Below are 22,406 nucleotides of genomic sequence, written 5' to 3' on the forward strand. Positions count from 1 at the left end.
TCTCCCTAACTTATCTTAACTGTAGACATCACATCTGAATTAGCTGTGTTTTATTGAAGTATTCTGAACAGCCAAGACTAACCATCAGAAATACTTTTTCCCAACTTTAATAGTTGAAAGTTTAACTTTTAAGGATGTTTTCTTGTATAGCATAATTCAAATAATTAAACAAGCGAATTCATTCATAGATCTATCTATGTCAACCACAGCTAATGAAGGACCTATGTCAGAATAGTTCTGTTTCCTGGAAACCTTGTGTGCTTCAATTTTGAATGTCCGTCCGGCCGTCCATCCATCCATCCGTCCCTTCAACGTAGATGGCGACAATGAGCGCCAAAAGACATTAAATATCAAAAAACGAAGAAGAAATTTTTTTATCCAATTACCAAAGAGAGTACTGGGTTCTATCCAACCAGACAGTTCGTTGTTGAGGAATGATCAGTGTTGCCACCAGCGTTTCACTTGCTGTATTGTCCACTTTTGTACTTGCAGGAAAGATATTTCCCGCGGTATTTTAAAGCCATCACGTGAAATATTTGTACAATATACAATATAAAGCATAGTTTTGATTTATACTGGTTCAAAGTTCTAGCGCAGGACTATTTGTATCACAGTTGTGAGGGTGGGTTAGATCTGAAAGACCTGGCAACCTGCGGAGTTAAATTCAGCGTTTGGGTTCCAGAGTGTTGCGCGTAAGTTGCATTTTGTTACACAATGCTTTATATAAAACAACATTTGACCGGAATCTGTTAGCCAAATTTGTTTTGAATAGTGAGGATGTACTGTATAATTACTTTAATACATTTAAAATTCTGCTCACAGTGATCTGCTCAAAGTACTGCTCACCATCTGAAATCCGAATGCAGGAATGGTAGCTGTAGGCAGCTTCCCGGCTAGTAAGCTAAAATAGGTTAGCTAACTGGCGGGTGATCTAGCGTTAACTAAGAAACACAACAAGAAAGAGATCCAGCAAGTTAGCTGGTTAGCTACCATCGCTCTGTGCTTCAAGTCTGTTAACAGTGGGGTAGCTAGCAAGGTAGCTAGCTAACTGTCTGAACATTGCTATTAATTTGCATTCAGATAGCTAAGTAGTTAGCTAGCTAGCTGCATTAGCTACATAGGTAGCTAAAATAAATTAATCTAATTTACATTGGAATTAAGTACATTTGTTTGAGTCGACCAACATTATAAAGATTCCACACCGCTAAATCGCTAGCTAGGTTAACTAGTTATCTATCTTACCACGCTGTTCTTCCCAACTCTAGCTATAGCTAGCTAGCTAGCAAGCTAACTATATTAATACGTTATAGGTGTTAAATGGTTAGTAACGACGACTTGCTAACTAGCTAACTAACGGTAGCTAGAGCGCAGACTAGGTATTCGTTTGAGAAGTTAAATCGCAAAGTGAGGAAGTTGCCTTTACAGTATTTTTCCATGACAGTACCGTATGCTGTTGACAAATGTCTAGAAGCTATCGGGACTTTATAAATTAACTGATGAAATATTGATTCTGGGCAGTGCTATCTTAGTGGTTAGGGTACTTGACTTGTTATCCGAAAGTTGCTGGTTCAAGTCCCACCACTGCCAGGTTGCCACTGTTGGGCCCTTAAGCAAGACCCTTAACCCTTAGTTGCTCAAGCTGTACTCAGTCATAATTGTAAATCGCTTTGGATAAAATTGTCAGCTAAATCCCATAAATGTAAATGATTACTGCCTAAATTACCCTTCTGTAATGGTACGCAGTAACTTATGGAGATGAGGATAAATAAAAACACAACTCTGAGTTTTGAGAGATACAAGAAGACCACAAAGGACAATTTTGTTGAATAGAGTAACTTCAGTAGTGTGCAAGTTGTTTAGCATGACTTCAGTATATAATTGTTTAATTTAAATTATATTCTAATACCCTTCTTACTTGAGATCTGAAGAAGATTTCTGCAACAATCATAAAGGTAATGGACAGCATTGTGATCGTCGATGATGATAATGAAGAACCTTCCTCATCCACTTTGTGTCTTCAAACGACATCCTGTGTATCCAGTACATCTAAGGTTGGACTGTCAAAGCCAATGCACATCACAGAGTCACCTTTTGGCACTGCTAAGAAGGAGGGCTATGTCTTGAAAGCAGAGAATGAGAAGCTTTTTGGAGAGGTATGTGGGGGAACTTGTGCGCATGGAAAGAACAAGATATTTTCTTAAAACTAGATTCCTTAAGCCATAACTTCATAGTAACATTGATCATTACTTCGACTGCAGAGATATCTCAGATTTTAGTCCTGCATATTAAGGTTTCAGTGTTCAAAAATGTGTGCTTGCTTTAGTCTTTTACTTGGAACAATAATAAAAATGACCTAAGCTGCTCACATTACTTAGAAACGTCTACAAGTGCATTAGTGATTCACACAATTTTTCAGTTGAAGAAAATGGGTATTATTGAATAAAGTTAACCTTGTCTTGCCTATCTGCAGTCGGTGATGGCTTTCTGAGCTATGACTTGTACATTATCATAACTGGTAACTGATGACTCCTTAGTACTTTTCCTGTCACTCAGATTTGTTAATGTTATCCTCCTTTATAGATTTTAACTAGTCATAAAAACAGGGTAATTAGCTTCTGTTTTTACTGGCAAAATTGGCTACTATTTATACTTTCATGTTCAGAAAACCTGTGGCAAGGAGACAAATTATGGGTTGAAAGGTGGCACCTTGAGATGACATATGTCCCATTTTGTCCAATCTGATGTGTATAAATAAGAACAAAACCAGTGATGGCTGAATTAAACATGAATTACATGGTACAGGACAGTACAGTTCATTTAATTACTACATCTGGGGACTTAACACTCTCTGTTTTAACAAAGATCAGATTTTGGGATTGTAAGGTGGGTCTATTTTTAGTTTGGAGTAACTTTATTACTGATGTATTAACTTTGTTGTGGTGGTTATGTAGGCTGTGTTAATTTTATTTTATGGTGCTTCCTGGAGACACAGCACAGTAATAAGTCAAACTCAAAAAGAAGCAATTTCTTTTTCAAAACTTTGTACAAATGTATTGTTTTCTTTTTAGTAGAGAAATGATAAGCTATATATAATGGAAAATTGTTTACACAATTTTACCCTTTAATTAGTTTTGCGTTGGGAGCTGTGAGGCTAATCCAGCTAGCAAGACTTGGAAACCTTTTTTTTTTTTCCCATTTCATCCAAAAAGCTATTTTTCTACACTGTGATGAGCAAGTTTGTGTAACATTACTTAAGAACTAATGTGGATTGACGGAACTGTATAAAGTTTAGGATGTATTTACAAAGGTTTTTCTTAAAAATGGTTTCAGATTCTTGCTAACTAGAGTAGCCTTTTATTTCTAGTGTAAACTAATGAAGGAAATGTCAGACCGAAAACATGTCTTGATTAATCAGCTACAATTGGAAAATTATGGAAATCTGATTTTTGTTTGTGTATGTGTGTGTAATATACATATATATTTGCAAAATAATTCCTTTAAGCACAAAACCATGGTATCCTGTAAAATCTGTTGTCCAGAGGAAAGATGAACATTAAAGGCTACATTAGGATGCATTAAGTCTGTGTAGGCTTTGTGGATTACTCCAGTCTAACTTTTGATTAAAAAGTGTCTGCTTTATTTAGTGCAATGAAGGACCATCGCCACATGACGTATCTGATCAGTTAAAAAAACGTTGCTACTTAATTTAGAACATTTGGTAGGATACTGTGCTGGTGTCATCAGGCCCAAAGTTATAGTCAAATCCAACTTGCTAAATGAAGAAACCCAGTTAATAGTATACTTCTTAAATCCTCAACCAAATAAACATGCTAATCCCAATTGTAACTATTCAGTCTTTGGTTTTAAGGATGAAACAGGATGCTTTTTACCTCATGATGGTTAATGCATTATTACTTTGTTATAGTATTTGTCCTTTTGTGTTTGTATTTGATGTATCAAGTGAGTTTGCGCAAATGTCACTAATGGGTCCTTCTTTCTTCTGACTCCATTTAGTTTGTGGAGCACTGCAAAACACACACCCAGGACCACCCAGAGGTTGTGGCATTCCTGCAGATGAAGTACTCCAAAGCCTCACCTGACTACCTGTCCTCAGTAGAGTTCCGGAATGCTCTGGGCCGCTGTCTTACACGAGCCCAAGCCAACACAGCTAAAACCTTTGTTTACATCAATGAACTCTGCACTGTGCTCAAACAGCACTCAGCCAAGAGGAGGGCCCTAATACAGCCCAATGTCAAAAAGCAAGAGACAAAGTGGAGCATATGTGAAAAAGAGAAACGGAATGTAGAAGGACCGGACCCAACTATATCAGGGCAGCTAGAGGGGGGGGAGGAGAACATCAAAAAAAGAGCTTCCAGGAGACAGGTATAGATCTCTCATTACAGCATTGTACAGATAGCCAGAAGAATGAAGAATGAAAGGCTTTCTGTTTCCTTGTGGTATTAGTGATTTTTTTTATGGGTAAAAATGGAATTTACACAAGTACACAAAGACTTGTTTGGTAATGGTCATTTCCTTTAGTACCTTTATACTGGAATTATGATGCTGATTTAGATAGCATGTATTTGAGTGCAGTACACCAAAATGGTTTCTGTAAACACTTGTTATTGCAGACTTTCTGGCATGGTTTAGGATACTGTAAAATCTGAAAATCTATAAAAATAAAGATCCTCACTGGATACCTAAATGCTGCAATATTATGTAGAATGTAGAATCATGTAGTGCTTAATTTAGCACTGTTCCACACACAAGGTGATGAGCCATGGTTATATTTGGGCCTGTGCCAAACCCATGGCCATGAAAATTGTCAAAGACTCTAAAATCAGCCTTATCCTAGGACATATCAAATTTTCCATCAAATGCAGGAATATTGGGTGGGGGCAGGGAATACATTTCTGTTGGATACATGTCATAACTCGACAGCACAGATTCAAATGCCAGAGCTTGTTGCTTTGGCCTGTTGCTATGGAAATTAGTCAAACAAGAACATCGCACAGGGAATTTATTAAAAATAGTAAAGTAACTACCATTTTTCACCTGTGCCTGAGTTATATTTTGGACCTCTGATGTGGAATTAAATTTAACAAACACTGACTTTACTGGTTTTAACAAAAACTTTAGCTGAGGTTGCAAACATCACTTATGTTCTGGAATTTGTTTGAGGCTCTAGCATCTTTCTGTATGAATGTTAGGATGCCACAGTTTATCAACAAATTCTGTGATATGGAATCATTTCAAAAGACAGTTTTCATGTCCGTGAGAGAGAATGAAAGCAAACACCATCTCCTCATGTTCCATGCTTGCATTTCAGTCATTAAGATAGACTCTTAGCTTACCAGGTCAGGAAGGTTTATTATCCTAGCTGTGTAGTTGTGTTTAAGCTGTTTAAGAAAAGTTGTGAAATGTTGCATTTTTCTTATAAAATCTGGGAAGTCCAATTTTTGAGAAACTAGATCCTTGAAACGTACCAGTTTTTCCTGTGAATTTACTAGGGCCAAATCTAACACAGCACTTCACAGCAATGATGTTTTTCTCTTTTAGTGAAATGTTTTACAGGCATAGTATTTAAAAAAGTGCAAAGATACATTCATTATTCCATATTTTTCCATAAGTTATTCCATATTTTAATATTTAAAGACAATTATTTGTCATTTAGGATCAAAAAATCCACAATCCTAATATTGTTCATTCGGTTATCATACTATGGTGGTATATACATACATGTTTCAGTCTGAGTAATTTTTGTGATCTTTTGGTCTGTAAAACATTTACATTCTATGAAAAGTATGTCATGTGCTCCCTAGTTTAGTGGTACACCTAAACACAAAATGTCATACAACAGTAATGTTGGATTCAATGTCATCCTCTGACTCTTTCTCTGTTTTGCTCTCACTCAGATAGCATATTTGGAGAACCTCCTGAAAGTTTACAATGATGAAATCAGACGGTTGCAGGAGAGGGATTTGGGTTTGGAGGATCTGGAAAAGGAGGACTCCAGCTACATCCAGGAGCATAAGCTCAAACGCAAAGTTAGTGTCACGCCTCTCTACTTAAGATGAGATCACACTGAATGCAAATAGAATCTGCATGGCAAAAACAATATGAATGGGACATGACATAGAACTGTGAAAAAAAATTGTTTCTGGTAGCAGTTATTTTTTTCTTCGTGTAATGTTCATCTGGGTGAATTTTCAGCTAAAAGCTGTAAATGTTTTAACCATACAAAATCATGAACCTCGGATTTGTAGGCCAATACAAAACAAGAATGTGGGGCTATGACCACTTATTCAAAAAATAACAAAAAAAAACCCAAACAAAATGAAGGAATTGCTCATTGTTGTATACAGCTGAATCTTTAAGGAAAACAAAGACATCAATAGCCGGAATGCACTGCGCATTACTACTGGATTATGTGGTAGGTAGATGTATATTTACATTTACTCACTGGTGTGTTGACTGGATGTAAAAGCATCATGTAGTGTGTCAATTGTAAATCATCCTTGGTTATGAGAAAGGTGCACTCCAAAACCACATAACTGCAGAGCAACTGCTTGATTTTGTTCTACCCCAGCAATGAAAATAGCGAGGCAAAAGTCCAGTGTGACTGGTTTTATCTGTGAAAAATAATAAGTTAATAATCAGTTAAATTATATTTTACTCAGTATTAAAGCTCAGCTACTTATACTAACAGTATATCTGTAAGAATTGGGCACATCAGCAGAACTCAATTATTCAAGAATATTAACTACTTGGGGTTGCATTTGTGAAACCAAGATGCAAGTCACTGCCTAACCACTACAGTATGATGAATTGTTAGAGATTTCATCCTAAATAATTTGCAAGTTGGTCAGTAATGATGTTGGCCTAAAATAATATAGGCTATACTTATTTAGGACTGTTGTTAACAAAATGTGCTATTTATACATATACCCTATCATATTATTGAATTGATAAAAAAAAATTTGTCTTAGTGGATGGTCACATCTTATTTTTCTCATGTGTCATTTTTACTACTGGTAGTATAATGTGGGTAATTGCAGTGCATTTAGGTTGCACAGATACTCCAGCTCCTGCAGGATGACACATCCATATGTGCTGTTGCAAGGTTTGTAGACTACAGGCTATTGGTGTGTATATTCTCCATGAAGATGAAGATAGAGGCTTTGATACTCACTAGATTTCAGCCCCCCTCCTTCCACTTACTGTACAGTCTCAGATTTTTGAATTTGGGATGAAACCTTTAATGCATTTTGAGAAGTTTCCTTGTCCTGATATCACTGGCTTCTAACTCCTCTGTAGGCCAGTATATTGTTATTAGTCCCGCAAGGTCTCTGATGACTGGCAGAGTATAGGCAATGATTGCTTGTTTCTCCCATTCAGCTAAATTCTCAGGACTTACCTCACTCTTTGAAGGTATTTGGCTGTCGCTGCTTTCCTTGTAACCTCTTCATGATCCCTATTTTGCCTGTGGGATTCCAAGGCACTTGTAGCTGCCATCAACAACTGTTATGTTACTTTCTGGTAGTACAATCCCCTCTGTTCTAGCTACCTTTCCTCTACTTGTAACCATCCAGTCCAAATGACACTCCAGTGTCATTGCTGTATATCCTGGTGAGAAAGATTAGTGAGCTGATGTCTTGTTCACTGTCTGGTATACAGCTTGATGTCATCTTAGAGTTCTGTTGATGTTATAAGGCCTCAGGAATTCCAGGATTCCTGTGCTGGACATTGAATTATAGTCTTTCTTGTGTCAATCAGGTTGGTCTGTCTTGTCTTAGAGTCTCAAGTGACTTGGGGTCCTTCAATTAACTATTCAAGGTGGGTTCCATCCATTAGCAGCTGGATCATTTGTTTTGCTGAGTGTAGGCAGCTTCTTCAGCCAGTAGGCTTGGGCCATGTCAGGGCCTGGAGCTGTCTAGTTCTTCATACTTGAGACCCTTTCTTGGATATTTGCTAGATGGTTACTGGTTCCTGTGTTCTGCTCTCAGGTGGTCATTATGTGATGCCTCCTTCTTCCATATGCCTTTCCTATATTATTCAGTATTTTTCAGGTCCTTCACTTGGTCTTGGTTCAGGCATAGGTCATGGGCAGGGGCACAACCATTATGGGCAGTGAGAAGCTAGTCCTACCAAGTACACTGAAACGCCAACTATTAATGACTAAAATTAAGAAAATAATTCTGATCTAACTTATCAAAAGGATGCCCATGGGTCCTTAAAAAGTCTTCATTTATTTAAATAAATAAATAATATATATAACATTTTTATAAATTCAATCCATTAAGTCTTAAGTTGTCATAAATTTAAAATTGCATGGTCATACATTTTATGCTTCAGGTGTGTCTTTGCTGTCGGTCCATTAAACTTTTGCCACCAACTCAGCTACCCAGTCCCCAATTGTAAATCTAAAAACTGCCCAGTGAACATGACAAACTAAATTTTGATGTAACTAGTGAAGAGGTGTATGGCGCAGGTTTATTTCCATACTTGCATTAGGGGAAAAAACTCACTCACACCCAGACAAAACACCTGGTAAACTGATCATTTGTCAAGCTTTTACATTATCACTCAGTAAACTGAGGTTGCTAAGGCATTTTTGAAACAGTTACCTTGACTTATTGTTCCTACCTTGGAAGCCTCATATTTGTGTTAGAAAGTTTTATAAATGGGTCAGCACCAAAGTTTTCGTACAGCTATCATGATGCTGATTGATTAGAGTTTAGTCTGTCAGCACTTTAGCCAGGTAGCCCTCTTATGAATAACCTATAACACTGATTTTGTATCTACATGAGAAAAAAATCTATTTGGTAAGATTTATCATATAAAATTCTTCAGTCCTGTTGAATCTTCTTAGCAAATACATTCACAAATGGCATTAGCAAGCTAGATAGTGAACTAATGTTACCATAACTTAACCTAGTTGGCTAGCCAGTGGTTTTGGAACTCGACAACTCAGAAATTCTATTCAGGCTGTTTCATCTGAACATCATCATGTTGCACTCATATAATCCATCTCAGCATGTTTCATTCAATTTATAATTGTGTAGCTAGCTACGTATTTTGTGAATGTGGTTTAAAATTCTCTCGGAAATTGGCTTGTTGGCTTGTTGGTATCATATGGATTTTTATCTTTTTGCTGATCAGTTCCAACACTCAACCATAGAACAATGCATCTTCTCTTAAATTAGCCATTCAATATATCCATCTTTATTATTCTTATTGTTATTATTTGAATACAGAAGCACAGATTAGAGGTCTGAGAGTCTTTCACTTGGGTATTTCTTTCACATTGCTTTGTTTGGTTAACCTTGGTCATTTAATCTGAACAAGTATATGTGAACTAGGACAAAAGTAGTTTTTTCATTTTCAGAGATTTATAGATATAGCCTTTTTTGTGACAATCAGTGTGTATTTATATTATATCAATCATACTTCCAAACCTGTTTTCTTCTCTGATGAGAACAACTGGACCTTTTCCAATCTTGGAGATTTTATATATTATATACTTTTCAATAATGAATCTTTTATAATCAGATATCAACGTATAGTCAAAGAGTAAATTTTGTGCCAATAGAATTATTATCACTGTGTTCTGAAGTACAGATATAACATCAATGTCAATGATTGCTCCCAGTCAATGGCAATTTATTGTTATCTGTGAATTTTTCAAACCTATTGTGGCTTTGTGTTCAGATATTGCAGTAACACATTGTGACTTTTGTCCCAATACTTGTCTTTTTACCTTTGCTTACCTCAGATAAAATCCTGCTTAACTCCCCTCCTACCATCATACTTCCTGTAAAAGGTTTAGTAAAAGTGCACACAAGAATGATTTGTCAACTAGGGACACATTTAATAATAGGAAACCCTCCAAACTATAAAATAGAATGTTTCATGGAATCCATTATTGAACGTTATTTGGACATTGCAACAGCATTGCTGTATAATCTACAAAGAAAGCTAGTCTACACTTGCTCAGGTAACATTTACTTGATTCTGATATATAGCCCAGATAGCAGCACTATTTACCTTTGTGCTTTGCTTTTGCCTATAATTTCTAAGCTTTGCTATTCTTTGAACATTTTACAGTGTTTAGAAATAATAATTAAACTAGTTTTGAGCTGAATGAATTTATATTTCAGTGATTAACTACCAGATTTCAGTTGCATATAAAGTTTATAAATGAGGAATATTACACATTGAAATTTAAGGTTTCTGACCATTTGTTGTGTAAACAAATAAAATAAGTACTTCAAATACCTTTTTAGCTTTAAACTCACTCAGACAAAATAATTAAGTAAAATAAATAATTACAGTCATTGCACCCAACCATGGACACAGATAAAGCCCCCAACAGCTCACACAGGTAGACAGTTATTTCATTTTAGGATTGAGTCTATTTACTTCAAATACAAACTGTAGTCATGGTTTCATTATTATTTTGAGAGTATTAATTCTGTTGTAAAACCAAAAAATATAATAATTTGCGAGGTGCACCTCTTAGTGTGTATATAAAACACTGTCCGTAGCTGGATTAATTTATCAAATAATTTATCAAATATAGATGTCCACAAGCCTCAGTCATAACTAGGTCATTTAAATCTTTCAGGTGGGATTAGTAAAATTTTATGTTTTTGCAACAGTACTCTAGTTTGAATTATGACAGACAGTAATCTAATCTAATTTAAACTAATTTAACCATTTGTATTTTGTATTGATTTAGCTATTTGACAGATTTATTTGACAAGGGAGTAAGCATGATGGTAAATTTACAACTACAATAGTAGGAGTACACAAAGAGGAAGGTGACTTGGTTTAAGAAATGTAAATTCGGGTGTTGGAAAGGAAGAAACTGTAAATGGATATAGACTGAGGAGAGTCATAATTTTGCTGATCTGTCATTATTTAGAAGAGTTCATCAGCTCAGTGCAGCTATGCAGTTCTTGTCTTTGTGAAAAATATATCACATTTTTATGTAACTGGCAGTTTTCAGCATACCACTGGTCTCATAATTAGGTTAGTCAGTCTTATGTCTTTTGGCGTCTTAAATCTGCATTGCCTCATTTGGATGTCATTTTGTTTGGCTCTTATCTAGGGTACAAGACAATTATCACTAATTATCAACACAGTAACTTTATGAATAAGAATTAAATGCAGCACACAGTCTCAAATTTTGCATGTGTTGTTGATATTTCCATTGGTATTTCAAAATATTAACTTAAATTAGTTGTGATGTATTTTGTCATAATACTCTGCATAAATCAGTATATTCACCTCATCTACCTCTGAATATAGTTAAGGCATAAATGGTTTTGGTTGTCTGGCTTCAGAATGTTCAAAAATGGAAGACATGTTAGAAATGAAAATACATAATATAGGCAGGAATGAAAATAAATATCTGTCCATCTGCCAAATATGGGTAAAATGTAACAAGGGCAGGAAAATCAATTAATTTACCAGATGGGGAACCTTTTAATTGTTCAAAAAAACCTGTATTATGGAGTCTATATACATATAATGTATAGTATGTCTCCTTGAAGATGCACATTTTCCTCATGCTTTATCTCAGATATTAATTTAGTATTAAGTACCTTTTACCTATTAAGTACTACTCATCAGCCTTCGCACACATATGAAATTGAATGACATCCCAATCATAATCCATGGGGTTTCATATAATGTTGGCCCACCCTTTGCAGCTGTAATAGCTTCAACTCTTCTGGGAAGGCTTTCCACAAGGTTTAGGACTGTGTTTATAGGAATTTTTCAGCATTCTTCCAGAAGCATATTTGTGAGGTCAGATACTGATTTTGGTCGAGAAGGCCTGGCTCGCAGTCTCCGCTCTAATTCATCGGGTTGAGGTGACTTGAGGCGAAGGCCAGTCAAGTTCTTCCACACCAAACTTGCTCATCCATGCCTTTTGGATCTTGCTTTGTGCACTGGTGCGCAGTCATGTTGGAACAGGAAGGAACCATCCCCAAACTGTTCCCACAAAGTTGGAAGCATGAAATTGTCCAAAATCTCTTGGTATACGTAAGTGTTAACAGTTCCTTTGACTGGAACTAACCCAACTCCTGAAAAACAACCCCATGCCATAATTAACCCCCTCCACCAAACATTACACTCGGCACAATGCAATCAGACAAGTACTGTTCTCCTGGCAACCACCAAACCCAGACTCATCCATCAGATGGAGTAGCGTGATTCGCCACTCCAGAGAACACATCTGCACTGCTCTATAGTCCAGTGGTGACATGCTTTACACCACCGCATCCGACACTTTGCATTGTGCTTGGTGATGTAAGGCTTGCATGCAGCTGCTCGGCCATGGAATCCCATTCCATGAATCTCTCTACATACTGTTCTTGAGCTACTCTGAAGGCCACATGAAGTTTGGAGGTCTGTAACGATTGACAAAGTTGGCGACCTCTGCGCACTGTGTCTCAGCATCCGCTGACCCTGCTCTGTCATTTTACATGGCCTACTACTTTGCGGCTGAGTTGCTGTTGTTCCTAATCGCGTCCACTTTGTTATAATACCACTGACAGTTGACTGTGGAATGTTTAGTAGTGAGGAAATTTCACTTGTTGGACTTGTTGCACAGGCCGTATCCTATCATGGTACCACGCTGGAATTCACTGAGCTCCTGAGAGTGACCCATTCTTTCACAAATGTTTGTAGAAGCAGTCTGCATGCCTAGGTGATTGATTTTATATACCTGTGGCTGTGGAAGTGACTGGAACACCTGAATTCAATGATTTGGATGGGTGAGCGATTCTTTTTGGCAATATACTGTCTGTTTTGAATCCCTCAGGGTATGTATCTGCTAATTTCTTTATTTCTGTTTCTTATATGGTAAGTTTTACTTAATGTATTTGTGTTATTCCTTAATGTACATCTTTTATTTACTTTTTAGTTGGAATGTTCACTTTACTGTGCCATCTCTTCTGTTTCAGATGATGAAGATTTATGATAAACTATGTGAGCTAAAGGGTTGTAGCACACTTACTGGCAGAGTGATAGAGCAGAGGATCCCCTTCAACGGCACACGTTACCCAGAGATCAACAAGAAGGTATGACATGATTGTGAAGGATAGCTTTCTTGTGCAGGCAAATATTTAGCACCTCCATCAACTTCTCTGCAGAGCCTACTGTTTCCGGACATGTTGCCTCTCAGCTGTCTCCCACACAGCCGCCAAATCATGACAATATTATAAGGAAAATTGTGTTTTCTCAAAAGTTCCAAACCAGGTCTGAGATCTACCCTTGGCATGTTTGTCAACCAGTATTACATTTACATTTATGGCATTAAGCTGATGCTTTTATCTAAAGCGACTTACAATTACGACTGAGTACAACTTGAGCAATTGAGGGTTAAGGGCCTTGCTCAGAGGCCCAACAGTGGCTGCTTGGCAGTGGTGAGGCTTGAACCAGCAACCTTCTGTTTATCCACTACCCTACTTGCACTACTCTTCTTGCAGAGTCAGTCTCTGTTTCCAAGACAGGGAACAACTAGTGAACTAAAATGCAGAACTAAAATGGGCACCCTTAATGCTTATAAGATTTCCAAATTATTTGTAATTTTAAGATGGTAACAGTGCAGCTCTTTCAGGACCCCCACCACCTTTCCATTTGCTACCTGTGTCATAGCTCCCTTCTCTCTAACTTGTCTCTCCTTTATGTTCCTTACTTTTTGGACAGATTGAGCGATTCATAAACAGACTGGAAGCCCAACATAATCCTCCAGACTACAGTGACATCCTGCAGGTTGTTAAGCGTGCCAATGATCGATATGAACTCCTGCTCAGCCGTAAGCAACAGGCACAAATTGCACAGGAGGCATTCCGTGAGACCGGCAATCGGCTCCAGGAAAGACGGCATTTGGACATGGTGTACAACTTTGGCTCCCACATAACAGATTTCTACAAGACCAGTAATTCACCTTGGTTGTTAAATTTCTCACTAATGTAATCATTCTCCATGTCTCTTGAATTTATGTACTGTAACACTTAAAATGGAAAATGAATAATTGAAATGTGTGAATAATTGAACAGGTCAGTAGCATGACACAAATACTTTATGGTCACTTTATTATTCAGCCATATAAAAGTACATAATAGCCAGCCATAACAAGAGCAGTGATGTGCAGGTATTTTTTTACAGGTATCTTTTTGGCCTCTTTAAGGAACTACTTTCTTTATCTCACAGATATGAGGCAGTGCTAAACTCTGGGTCTCTTTTATTTCTCACCAAGTTGTGAGGCAGTACTAAACTCTGGGTCTCTGTTTCTCACTACGTTATTAGACAGTGCTCAACTCTTGTTCTCTATTTTTCAAGAAGTTATGAAGCTGTGCTTAAGTCTGGGTCTTACTGGGTTTTGAGACTGTGCTAAACTCTGGTTCTCTTCTCACTAAGTTATGAGGCATTGCTAAATTCTCTGTCTCTTTATTTCTCAATAAGTTATAAGGCAATGCTAAACTCTGGGTCTCCTTATTTCTCTAGCCTCAGACCCTGCCCTAAGTGACTCAGTGTTGGCTCAGAAATTGCGCTATAACAGAGAGCTGGCTCTCACCAACTTGGAGGAGGTTATCAGCAGTTATGCCAATAAACAGGATGACACTGAGGAAGAAGAGAGGAAAAAACGTCAGGAAAAGGGGAGACAAAAGAAAGAGGTACGGTTGAAAACAATAAGGCAAGATGTGTTGGGTCGTCATCTGTTAATAGACTTGTGTACAGCTGAACAAAAATGTGCATGCATATGCCTATGGCAGACATATTTGAGTAATTTGCTATATGTTGCAATTGTTCTGCAGTTCTCCAGGTAAATCATTAGATATTTTTAACAGCAAACTAAATGAAATTTTTGGATATGTGATTTTGCTTCACAAACTAGATCTTAACTTGGAGCCTTAACAAAATATTACAACATGTAATTCCTAAGTGGTGGAGAATGACGTTTTTCTTTTAAAGGTCTCCTGTGAGGTTCATTATACAAAACTGAATGATTTTTGGTCTCTCCCTCTTGTACTGTTTCTTACTTTGGCACAACATGGTTAGCAGAGTGAAACAAAAGCACACGAGCAGGAGAAGAGTGAAGATGAGCAGGAGGAGGAGGTAGAGGAGGAGGAGGAGGAGGAGGAGGAAGATGAGGATTCTTCAGATGTAGATATTGAGGAGGAGATCCAGGCCAGTGAGGCACAACTGGGGGCAGGTGAGACCTAGATGTGAAAAGCAAGTAAAGGAGAATAACAGCTTAAAGGTGTAAGGTTTGTTGTTTGTTTAATCAGAAAGGGATCTAAACATTTTACATTGTACAACATAGCACCAGTAGATTGTTGAAGTGTAGCATAGACTTTGTGGTCCTAAATTAATTTGTAGAAAGTAACTTTTTTAAGAATTAAGTTTAATTTCAAACTTGAACTTTAGAAAACTTTAATTAGATATTTTGTAGCCTCTGCAATTAATCCTACACCTGAGATATTTAATAAAGTTGGTGTAGACCATTCTTCCAAGTAAAGAACTTCTAATATCCTGGGTATTCTCAGGATTGTCCTTTTTGATTGTGGTTATGTTTTAAATATGGGGACAGAAATGTTGAGTATAAAGCTCGCACTCATTAATGCCTGTTTTGGGGTTTAGATCAATGGTTTGAGCCTTATTCAAGAATCACTCATTTGAATAGACTCACTTCTAAATAGTTCATGCAGTAGATTTAAAAGGACTTCCAACTTTCACTGATTTTCCCATATTTAGAATTTTATCTTAGGCATGAAGTGGTTTAGACCTGTTGTCATGGACATAGACAGTTGTCCAAAGAAAAGAAATGTGTAAACTAATGTATTTAAAAAAAAATGTATTACTGTGAAGAAATATGAGTTAAAAAAATAAAAGTAAAATTTTGTGTAATCATATGATTATCCTGTTTGACACGCATTTAAAATGATTTAAGAAGTGTCATGACCCAACTGGCCCATTTGGTTTAATGATGTGTTTTAAATGTGTGATTAATTAATTATTGTGGAATATTAAGATGCAAATATTAAGGGTTTCAAATTAAAATATTTATCTTGTATTCAGAATTAAGCTTAATTAAGGTTCAATGTGGCATTGAAAAGGTAAATTTCTCCTTTTTTCCTAAATGAACCACAAGTAGTCTGTTGCTCCTCTGTTCCAAGTTGCACAGACATTTTAATGAAGACGTACACATTATAAGACAGTTGTGTATTTCCAAGGTTATAAAAATCAAAGGATACAGTTATTGAATGTTATTTTAGTCTGCTTTAAACCCATATCTAGTGAATCATGGGCTCACAAATCAAAGTCTAATTTGCCTTGTTTTTATTTAACACATTCACATTTAACGAGTTGTCCTATCTTCAACAGCCCTCATCCAATAAAAAACTGGATGGTTGCTTTTTTGTATGCTTTAAAAAAATAAGGTTTGTGATAAAAGAAAAAAAAAAAATCACAGTCAAGTTATTTTTCTCATCCTAGATCCCAAACCTCCAAGCAGCTGTATTAGACATTCTCAAAATATCTGTTTCAAAATATATCAAAAGTTAAATGCTTTCTCAATCCAAAAAAAAGGTTAATCATCAATATACACTGTAAGAAGGTAATAGCTCATTTATTTACATAGCAGTTCCATGAGCTTTATGTTCCATAGCAATTACATAATCTTTTTTTTATTTAGGACACAGTTGATTAAAACACAAGCAAGCACATATGACTGCTGAATGCATTCATCTTAAACCTTATTACTCCAGCGCTATTGCCAATATAATGCAAACATTCTGAAGTGCACTGAATGGCAAAACAGAACTTATTTTGGCAAGAATTTCAAATGTCTAATTAAAACCTACAGTATTTCTTGAAGTAGACTTGCAAAGCAAACGTGTCTCCCCCCATACAGGTTTATGTATGTTATTATGTTGCATTTTATGTTTTGAGTGGCCTAGATGATTAAAGAAATAATAGTAAAATAAGAGAAATGGTAGTATTTATGGGTTAAATTCTATTCCAAATGATATCATCCCTAGTTTTTTTCTACATTTAGTTCTTCTACTTCTGGATTTTAAAATGCTGCACCATCAGTCACACTACTAAGTCATTTGGAACACCAGATTGGTCTCTGAATCTGTTCTAAATTGGTTGACTAGTAAGTCTGGCTCAGCAGACCAAGATAGCTGACATTTGGTGTCCTAATTTGATGTTTAAATTCCAGATGGTTTTTTTTGTTAGGTTTTTCTGTTCATAAGACTTAATTTTAAAGTCATTTTCTCATGGCAGAATACATTTTTCAGGAATTATTTATTTGTGAAACATTTCAGATGACTGCAGTGACAATGAAGAGGAGCAGTTGAACAACTGTGATGTTGAAAAATCCAACAAAGATGGGTTTTCCCCATCAGTCATATTGCCCAGCCAGGTTGAAGATGAAAGTGAGAGTGGTGGTGATGTCCTGCAGTCTGTCAGTGAAGTATGCAGGAATGTGACCACCGAAAAATCACTTGACAGCAAGCATGGCATAGAAAGTCCTTCTTCTTCAGAAAGCCCCAGCCAATCAGAGATGGGGAAACTTCAGTCTGACATGGACAAATTTGCCTCCCAAAATCATCTTGCATCTGCTCCTGACAGTATCAGTGATCTCACAGAGATTGTGTCAGCTAATGAGAACTCCACATCTACACCAATAACTGTGTCAGCCAGTTGTAGTCCACTGCCACACAGCCCTGGGGTGACTGACATATGTAATGGCAGGAAGAGGAAGCGTGATTCAAAGATGAAATCCATGACGGTCCAAAATGGCAACATCAGACGGAACAGTGCCAGGTAAAGTTGAACATGACTAAAGAGAAGTCCTAGGTTTCAGGGATGTGTAATATCTTATAAGTATCTCATTCCTATACTGTAAGTCAAATCTCCAAACTATTTTTATTTTTGCAATAATCCTTTATTTATATTATATTTTCTTTATTTGCCATATATGCAGAACCTACCTTTGTAGACAAGTCCCTGAATGTTTCTCTCACTTCTCTCAAATGTGATTTTAACCATCTAAATTTTGCAGCAGTACTCTGAACTTTCTTCTGCACTGGCTGCTGGTGTTCTGTCATCTTTGCTCAGTACTTTAGGCTTGAAGGTCACAAATTGTTAATTTTATGGTTCAGAGTTAAGTAAGTGTAATGTCCTGGGTATTTTATGTGTAAATTATTCACTGTAAACATTGTGGTTTTCTTTAGTGAGACTGATATTCCTCTGGATATGGGAGTAGCTTGCAGTCCTGTCCGAGCAGATTCCACCCGGGCTGACACACCAACTCAGGACTTGGTCAGCAGCTCTCGTGCCACACCTCCCCCTAAAAAGAACAAGGCAAGTCTATATGTGTATGTGTGTGAGCTACTATACTGTAAATAATATAAACGGCCTCATCATGAGGACTTTAATATAGTTTGCCTGTTGTACACACTACAAAATTAGATTAGATTTGCATTGAAATAAAGTGAATATGACTGAACTCAAACCTTTTATCCAGCATTTGCCCTGGTTGTTTATAAATAAGCACACTTCTTCAGGCAACCAAATGTTCTTTTTTACCATTTTAACTCATGTCCTTTGTCATAGTAATCATGACAGCCTATATATAGGTTCCCTGGCAATGCTCTGCTCCCCTTTTCACTCTTATTAACCTAATATTTTTCACCTAACTACTGACCATCTAACAGTGTGTAATGGTAAAGAGTGTATAAATGTATTCATATTCCTACATGACAGAGTACAGGCTAGTGTTCAGATCTGAATGTTTTCACAATCCAAATATCAGTTGTTAAAATTATGTCCCACCCATACCTTTTCGATATTTCACTCAGAAATATATCATGTTAAAGAAATACACACATTGGTTCCGATTCACATTTAACATGAATGTTAAAAAAATAGCTGGTTGGAGTAAACACCCCTGGGGTCCAGACCAGATGAAAATTCCAACATTGGGGTAGAAAGCTCTGAATCCAATATGATTAATCAGTGCCTAGCTGATGGATTAATTCGGGCTGTATTCAGTTACATATATAATTAGTAGAGATGGCACTGATCCAATACCATCAGGTTGATATCAGAAAAAATTGCTGGATCAGATTTTGGTTGAGAAATGTTTAAGGAAATGATCTGATACTGTTACAGATCCAGCCTGAAAAAAGCACAGCAGTGCTTTGCAGCAACACACCACATAGCACGTGATAACAACCAGATTAGTTTGAACACTTTTTATATAGTTGTAGAGTTTAACTGTAACATTTACTGCTTACTGCCATGCATCTGCCACACATGGTTATTTGCTTATTAATTCTATAAAAAATAACAAATGATAACATTTCTAGATTGGCCATGAAGTAAAAAAAAGTTCAGAAACTGAGCCAGAGGAGAGAAAGAATAACCAAACAAGTAAAGCATTCTCCTCTAAATTCATGAAGTTAATTATTCTATGGCTTTAGCATATTCAAACTGCATGAAATAATGGTAAATAGTGCAGTCTTCTGTTAGCCTGCTGAGTTTTAAGGTGGACTGGAAATTGTGAATAAGAAATTGGAGAATAAACTTCAGAGAACTCTGTCCATAGATATTTTTTTGGCTAGAAAAAAAAAACACTATTAGTTATCAGACTAAATTTCTATTGGTTTTAAGCAGAGGTAAAGTGAAGAGACTAGTAGAACAGGAAGACTCCCTCTGCAGCTCACTTAGTGACTGGTGTGTGTAACATTTTAAAATTATTTAACTTTATCCTATCAGTGCATAATATGTGAAATAGCATATATAATACATCCCACACAAAAATCTCCACAGGGGTTGGTTTTTAATGGAAAAAATATCATCTCAGTATTAATATCGGGCAATGTTCAAATGCAACATATCAGTATTAGATCAGTACTGAAAAATGGTATTGTGCCATCTCTAAATATTAGTCCAGACTGAAAGCAAATAAAAAGAAAAGCATGAAAAAGAAGCATCTCTCCATTCAACTGAAGAGAGTGGATGTATTAGCTGTTGGTTTTCAAAACTTCCGATTTGCATTAAAATCGCTAATGGTACCTTTAATGATGGTACTCAGCATGGAAAATGCTTAATGAAATATGTAAAATTCTTCAAAATATACCTTTAAAGTGAACTGAGAGTTGACAGACGTACTCACACATGTAGAGCCCCTTCTTTTCCAGCCATCTCATTTGAAAATGCATGTAGACATGTATAGGCACCATATATGGATATGGTCAGTCTTTGGAACCTGGGCGTCTACATATAACCAGGCCACCTGAACAAAAATGGAACATGCTATGTGCAGATAGACTTCTCCACCAATGAGAAGTTCTTTAGATAACCACTAGTCAGTGTATACTCAAGAACTTATGTACCCTCACATTATCTAGACCAATTATTTTAGGCTACAGGGTGCATGAGCAGTGAAATATAAAACAGGCATTTTCACTCAAGATTTGCAATAAACTTTAGGAACACACAAGAGAGACTCTTGCTTCTTCCATTTTGCTGATTTAGGAATTGCATTATTTATTCATTTTTTTGCTTCTTTGTCAGAACTAAACTGAAGAAGTCACTTTTTTTTTTTTTTTACATTTATTTGACTGACTTTCCATCACTGTAGCTATCTGGCTATAGCTTTCAAAACAGAGACTGAAAAAAAATGAATGTCTTTGCATTCAGGGTTCCACTCTGACCCACTTATGTCCAACATGCTGATGCTGTTTCAGTAGGCTATGAAAGAAGATGCGGTAGTAGATTACCTTCATGTCTTTTTCAAGGGCCACTGTCTATACTGATTTTTTGAGAGCAGTGTGGCCAATGATGGATATAATGAATTTAAATTTTACTTCTGTACAATTTTAAGAAATAATAGCTACAATTTCTGACAAGGTATAGAACATAAGAATCTCTTCGAATATAACATGACCATTATTAGCAAAGAAAAAAATCCCAATACAGAAATTCTGTTTATAAATTTTAATCTATGCAAGGTTTAGTAGCAGCATTAGCCAAGTGTTTTAGGCAACAAACACAGTGTGTTACTGCCCTGCACCATATAATTTATAATAACCTGAATGATGATGCACACAAAACAGATATTGTATTGACTCATACTCACTACACTTGGACACTTCTAACCAGCCACTTCTGCCTATATTAGTTGTCTGATATTTCCTCCTATGCAATTAATTTGGTTTAAAGTATTTGAGATTAAATATCTTAGATTTGCTTTCCTATGAGATTTTGCAAAAGCACAATGACTGGATGTAAGGATGTAAAACAAAGAATAAAGTATTTCCTATGTTGTTATCCACAGGTGAATGTGGCAACACAGTGTGACCCAGAAGAGGTGATCATTCTCTCAGATTCGGACTGACCGTGGCACACTGCTTGTGTTACTGGGCAGTGAGCATTTGTCTCAATACCTCGTGACTCTGCGAGTGCCTGCCAATGTGAACTTTTAAAATGGGCTCCTTTTGGAGCAGAGGAACAACGCCCTTTGCAGTGGGCTTAAACTAACACCATACCAGTACATATACCAGTATAGCTGCAACATACTTGCACTGCCTGGGTGTGGCACAGCAGCAGTTATTCAGGGTCTTGTAAGTGTTTAAATTTTAAAAGACTATTGTATTGGGTTATTATTTTTGAAAGCTTGGGTGATCAATTGAACATATGGCTTCGGTGCTATTGTAATTGAATTCAATTATAGGGGATGAATACATTTTATGTTACAATGGGTTTCTTAACAAACTCAATAAACTTTTTTGTGTAGATCCGTTGATATGTACATTGTTTTGGTTTTTTTTAACGTAACAATTCCATATTAAAGTGTGAACCAAAGGCTAAAATTCACATATAGGGAACAGTGGTTTATAGTGGATGTCTACAGTCATTGTTGAAATTAGAGAAGCCACGGTTTCTTTGCACTTTCTAATGCCTTCTTTTTGTTTTGAGTTTCCAAACGTATAATAGTACTTTTCAGTTCTTCTATAGTGGAGCCATGTTTTCAGATCAGGTATGTGTAAGCAGCTCAGCAGGGCTTTTTAACAGTCAGCTATTCTAATTTTTTGGGATGGGCTAGATTCCTTCTACTGTCTCATGGGGAAATGGTGTCAAGTGCCAGTGAGTCACACAACCTCATACCCAACTACACTAGTTTTCCACAACCTAGCAAATCTTATTAATTTCCTTACATAATTACTAAGTCTGAAAAACAGGAAATAGTCTTAGTTTCAGCCCATTTTATTAGCAAGATCGTAGCATTTTACAGTTTTATTTTATATATAACCATGCAGGAGATTGGCAAAAATAAAGTGGATATGGGTAGACATTTGCTAGAAAAAAGTTAG

The 22,406-nt window shown here is 36.5% G+C and overlaps 1 protein-coding gene across 3 annotated transcripts; it reads left to right on the forward strand.

Moving 5' to 3' along the window:
* The first annotated feature begins 441 nt into the window (after positions 1-441).
* On the forward strand, positions 442-21,840 carry daxx (death-domain associated protein). 3 transcript variants are annotated; one of them, XM_027016267.2, is made up of 11 exons: positions 442-692; positions 1,929-2,153; positions 4,015-4,383; positions 5,916-6,047; positions 12,975-13,091; positions 13,720-13,951; positions 14,521-14,690; positions 15,076-15,229; positions 17,349-17,850; positions 18,261-18,390; positions 21,371-21,840. In XM_027016267.2, the coding sequence occupies exons 2-11, from the start codon at positions 1,956-1,958 to the stop codon at positions 21,428-21,430; spliced, it is 2,064 nt and encodes a 687-aa protein (XP_026872068.2). In that variant the 5' UTR covers positions 442-692; positions 1,929-1,955; the 3' UTR covers positions 21,431-21,840. The 3 variants fall into 3 exon arrangements, with proteins under 3 accessions (XP_026872068.2, XP_026872067.2, XP_026872070.2); XM_027016266.2 differs by having other exon boundaries at positions 443-692; positions 1,921-2,153; XM_027016269.2 differs by having other exon boundaries at positions 443-692; positions 1,921-2,153; positions 15,079-15,229.
* Positions 21,841-22,406: the final 566 nt, after the last annotated feature.

Source organism: Electrophorus electricus, chromosome 8 (genome assembly GCF_013358815.1).
Source record: "Electrophorus electricus isolate fEleEle1 chromosome 8, fEleEle1.pri, whole genome shotgun sequence".
Taxonomy (NCBI): domain Eukaryota; kingdom Metazoa; phylum Chordata; class Actinopteri; order Gymnotiformes; family Gymnotidae; genus Electrophorus; species Electrophorus electricus.

Bases quoted from the DNA above. Each gene is read 5' to 3' on its own strand.
- daxx (XM_027016267.2), top strand. From the start codon at position 1,956: ATGGACAGCATTGTGATCGTCGATGATGATAATGAAGAACCTTCCTCA. The intron at 6,048-12,974 runs GTTAGTGTCACG...CTTCTGTTTCAG, and splicing joins AGCATAAGCTCAAACGCAAA to ATGATGAAGATTTATGATAA. The intron at 17,851-18,260 runs GTAAAGTTGAAC...GGTTTTCTTTAG, and splicing joins ATCAGACGGAACAGTGCCAG to TGAGACTGATATTCCTCTGG.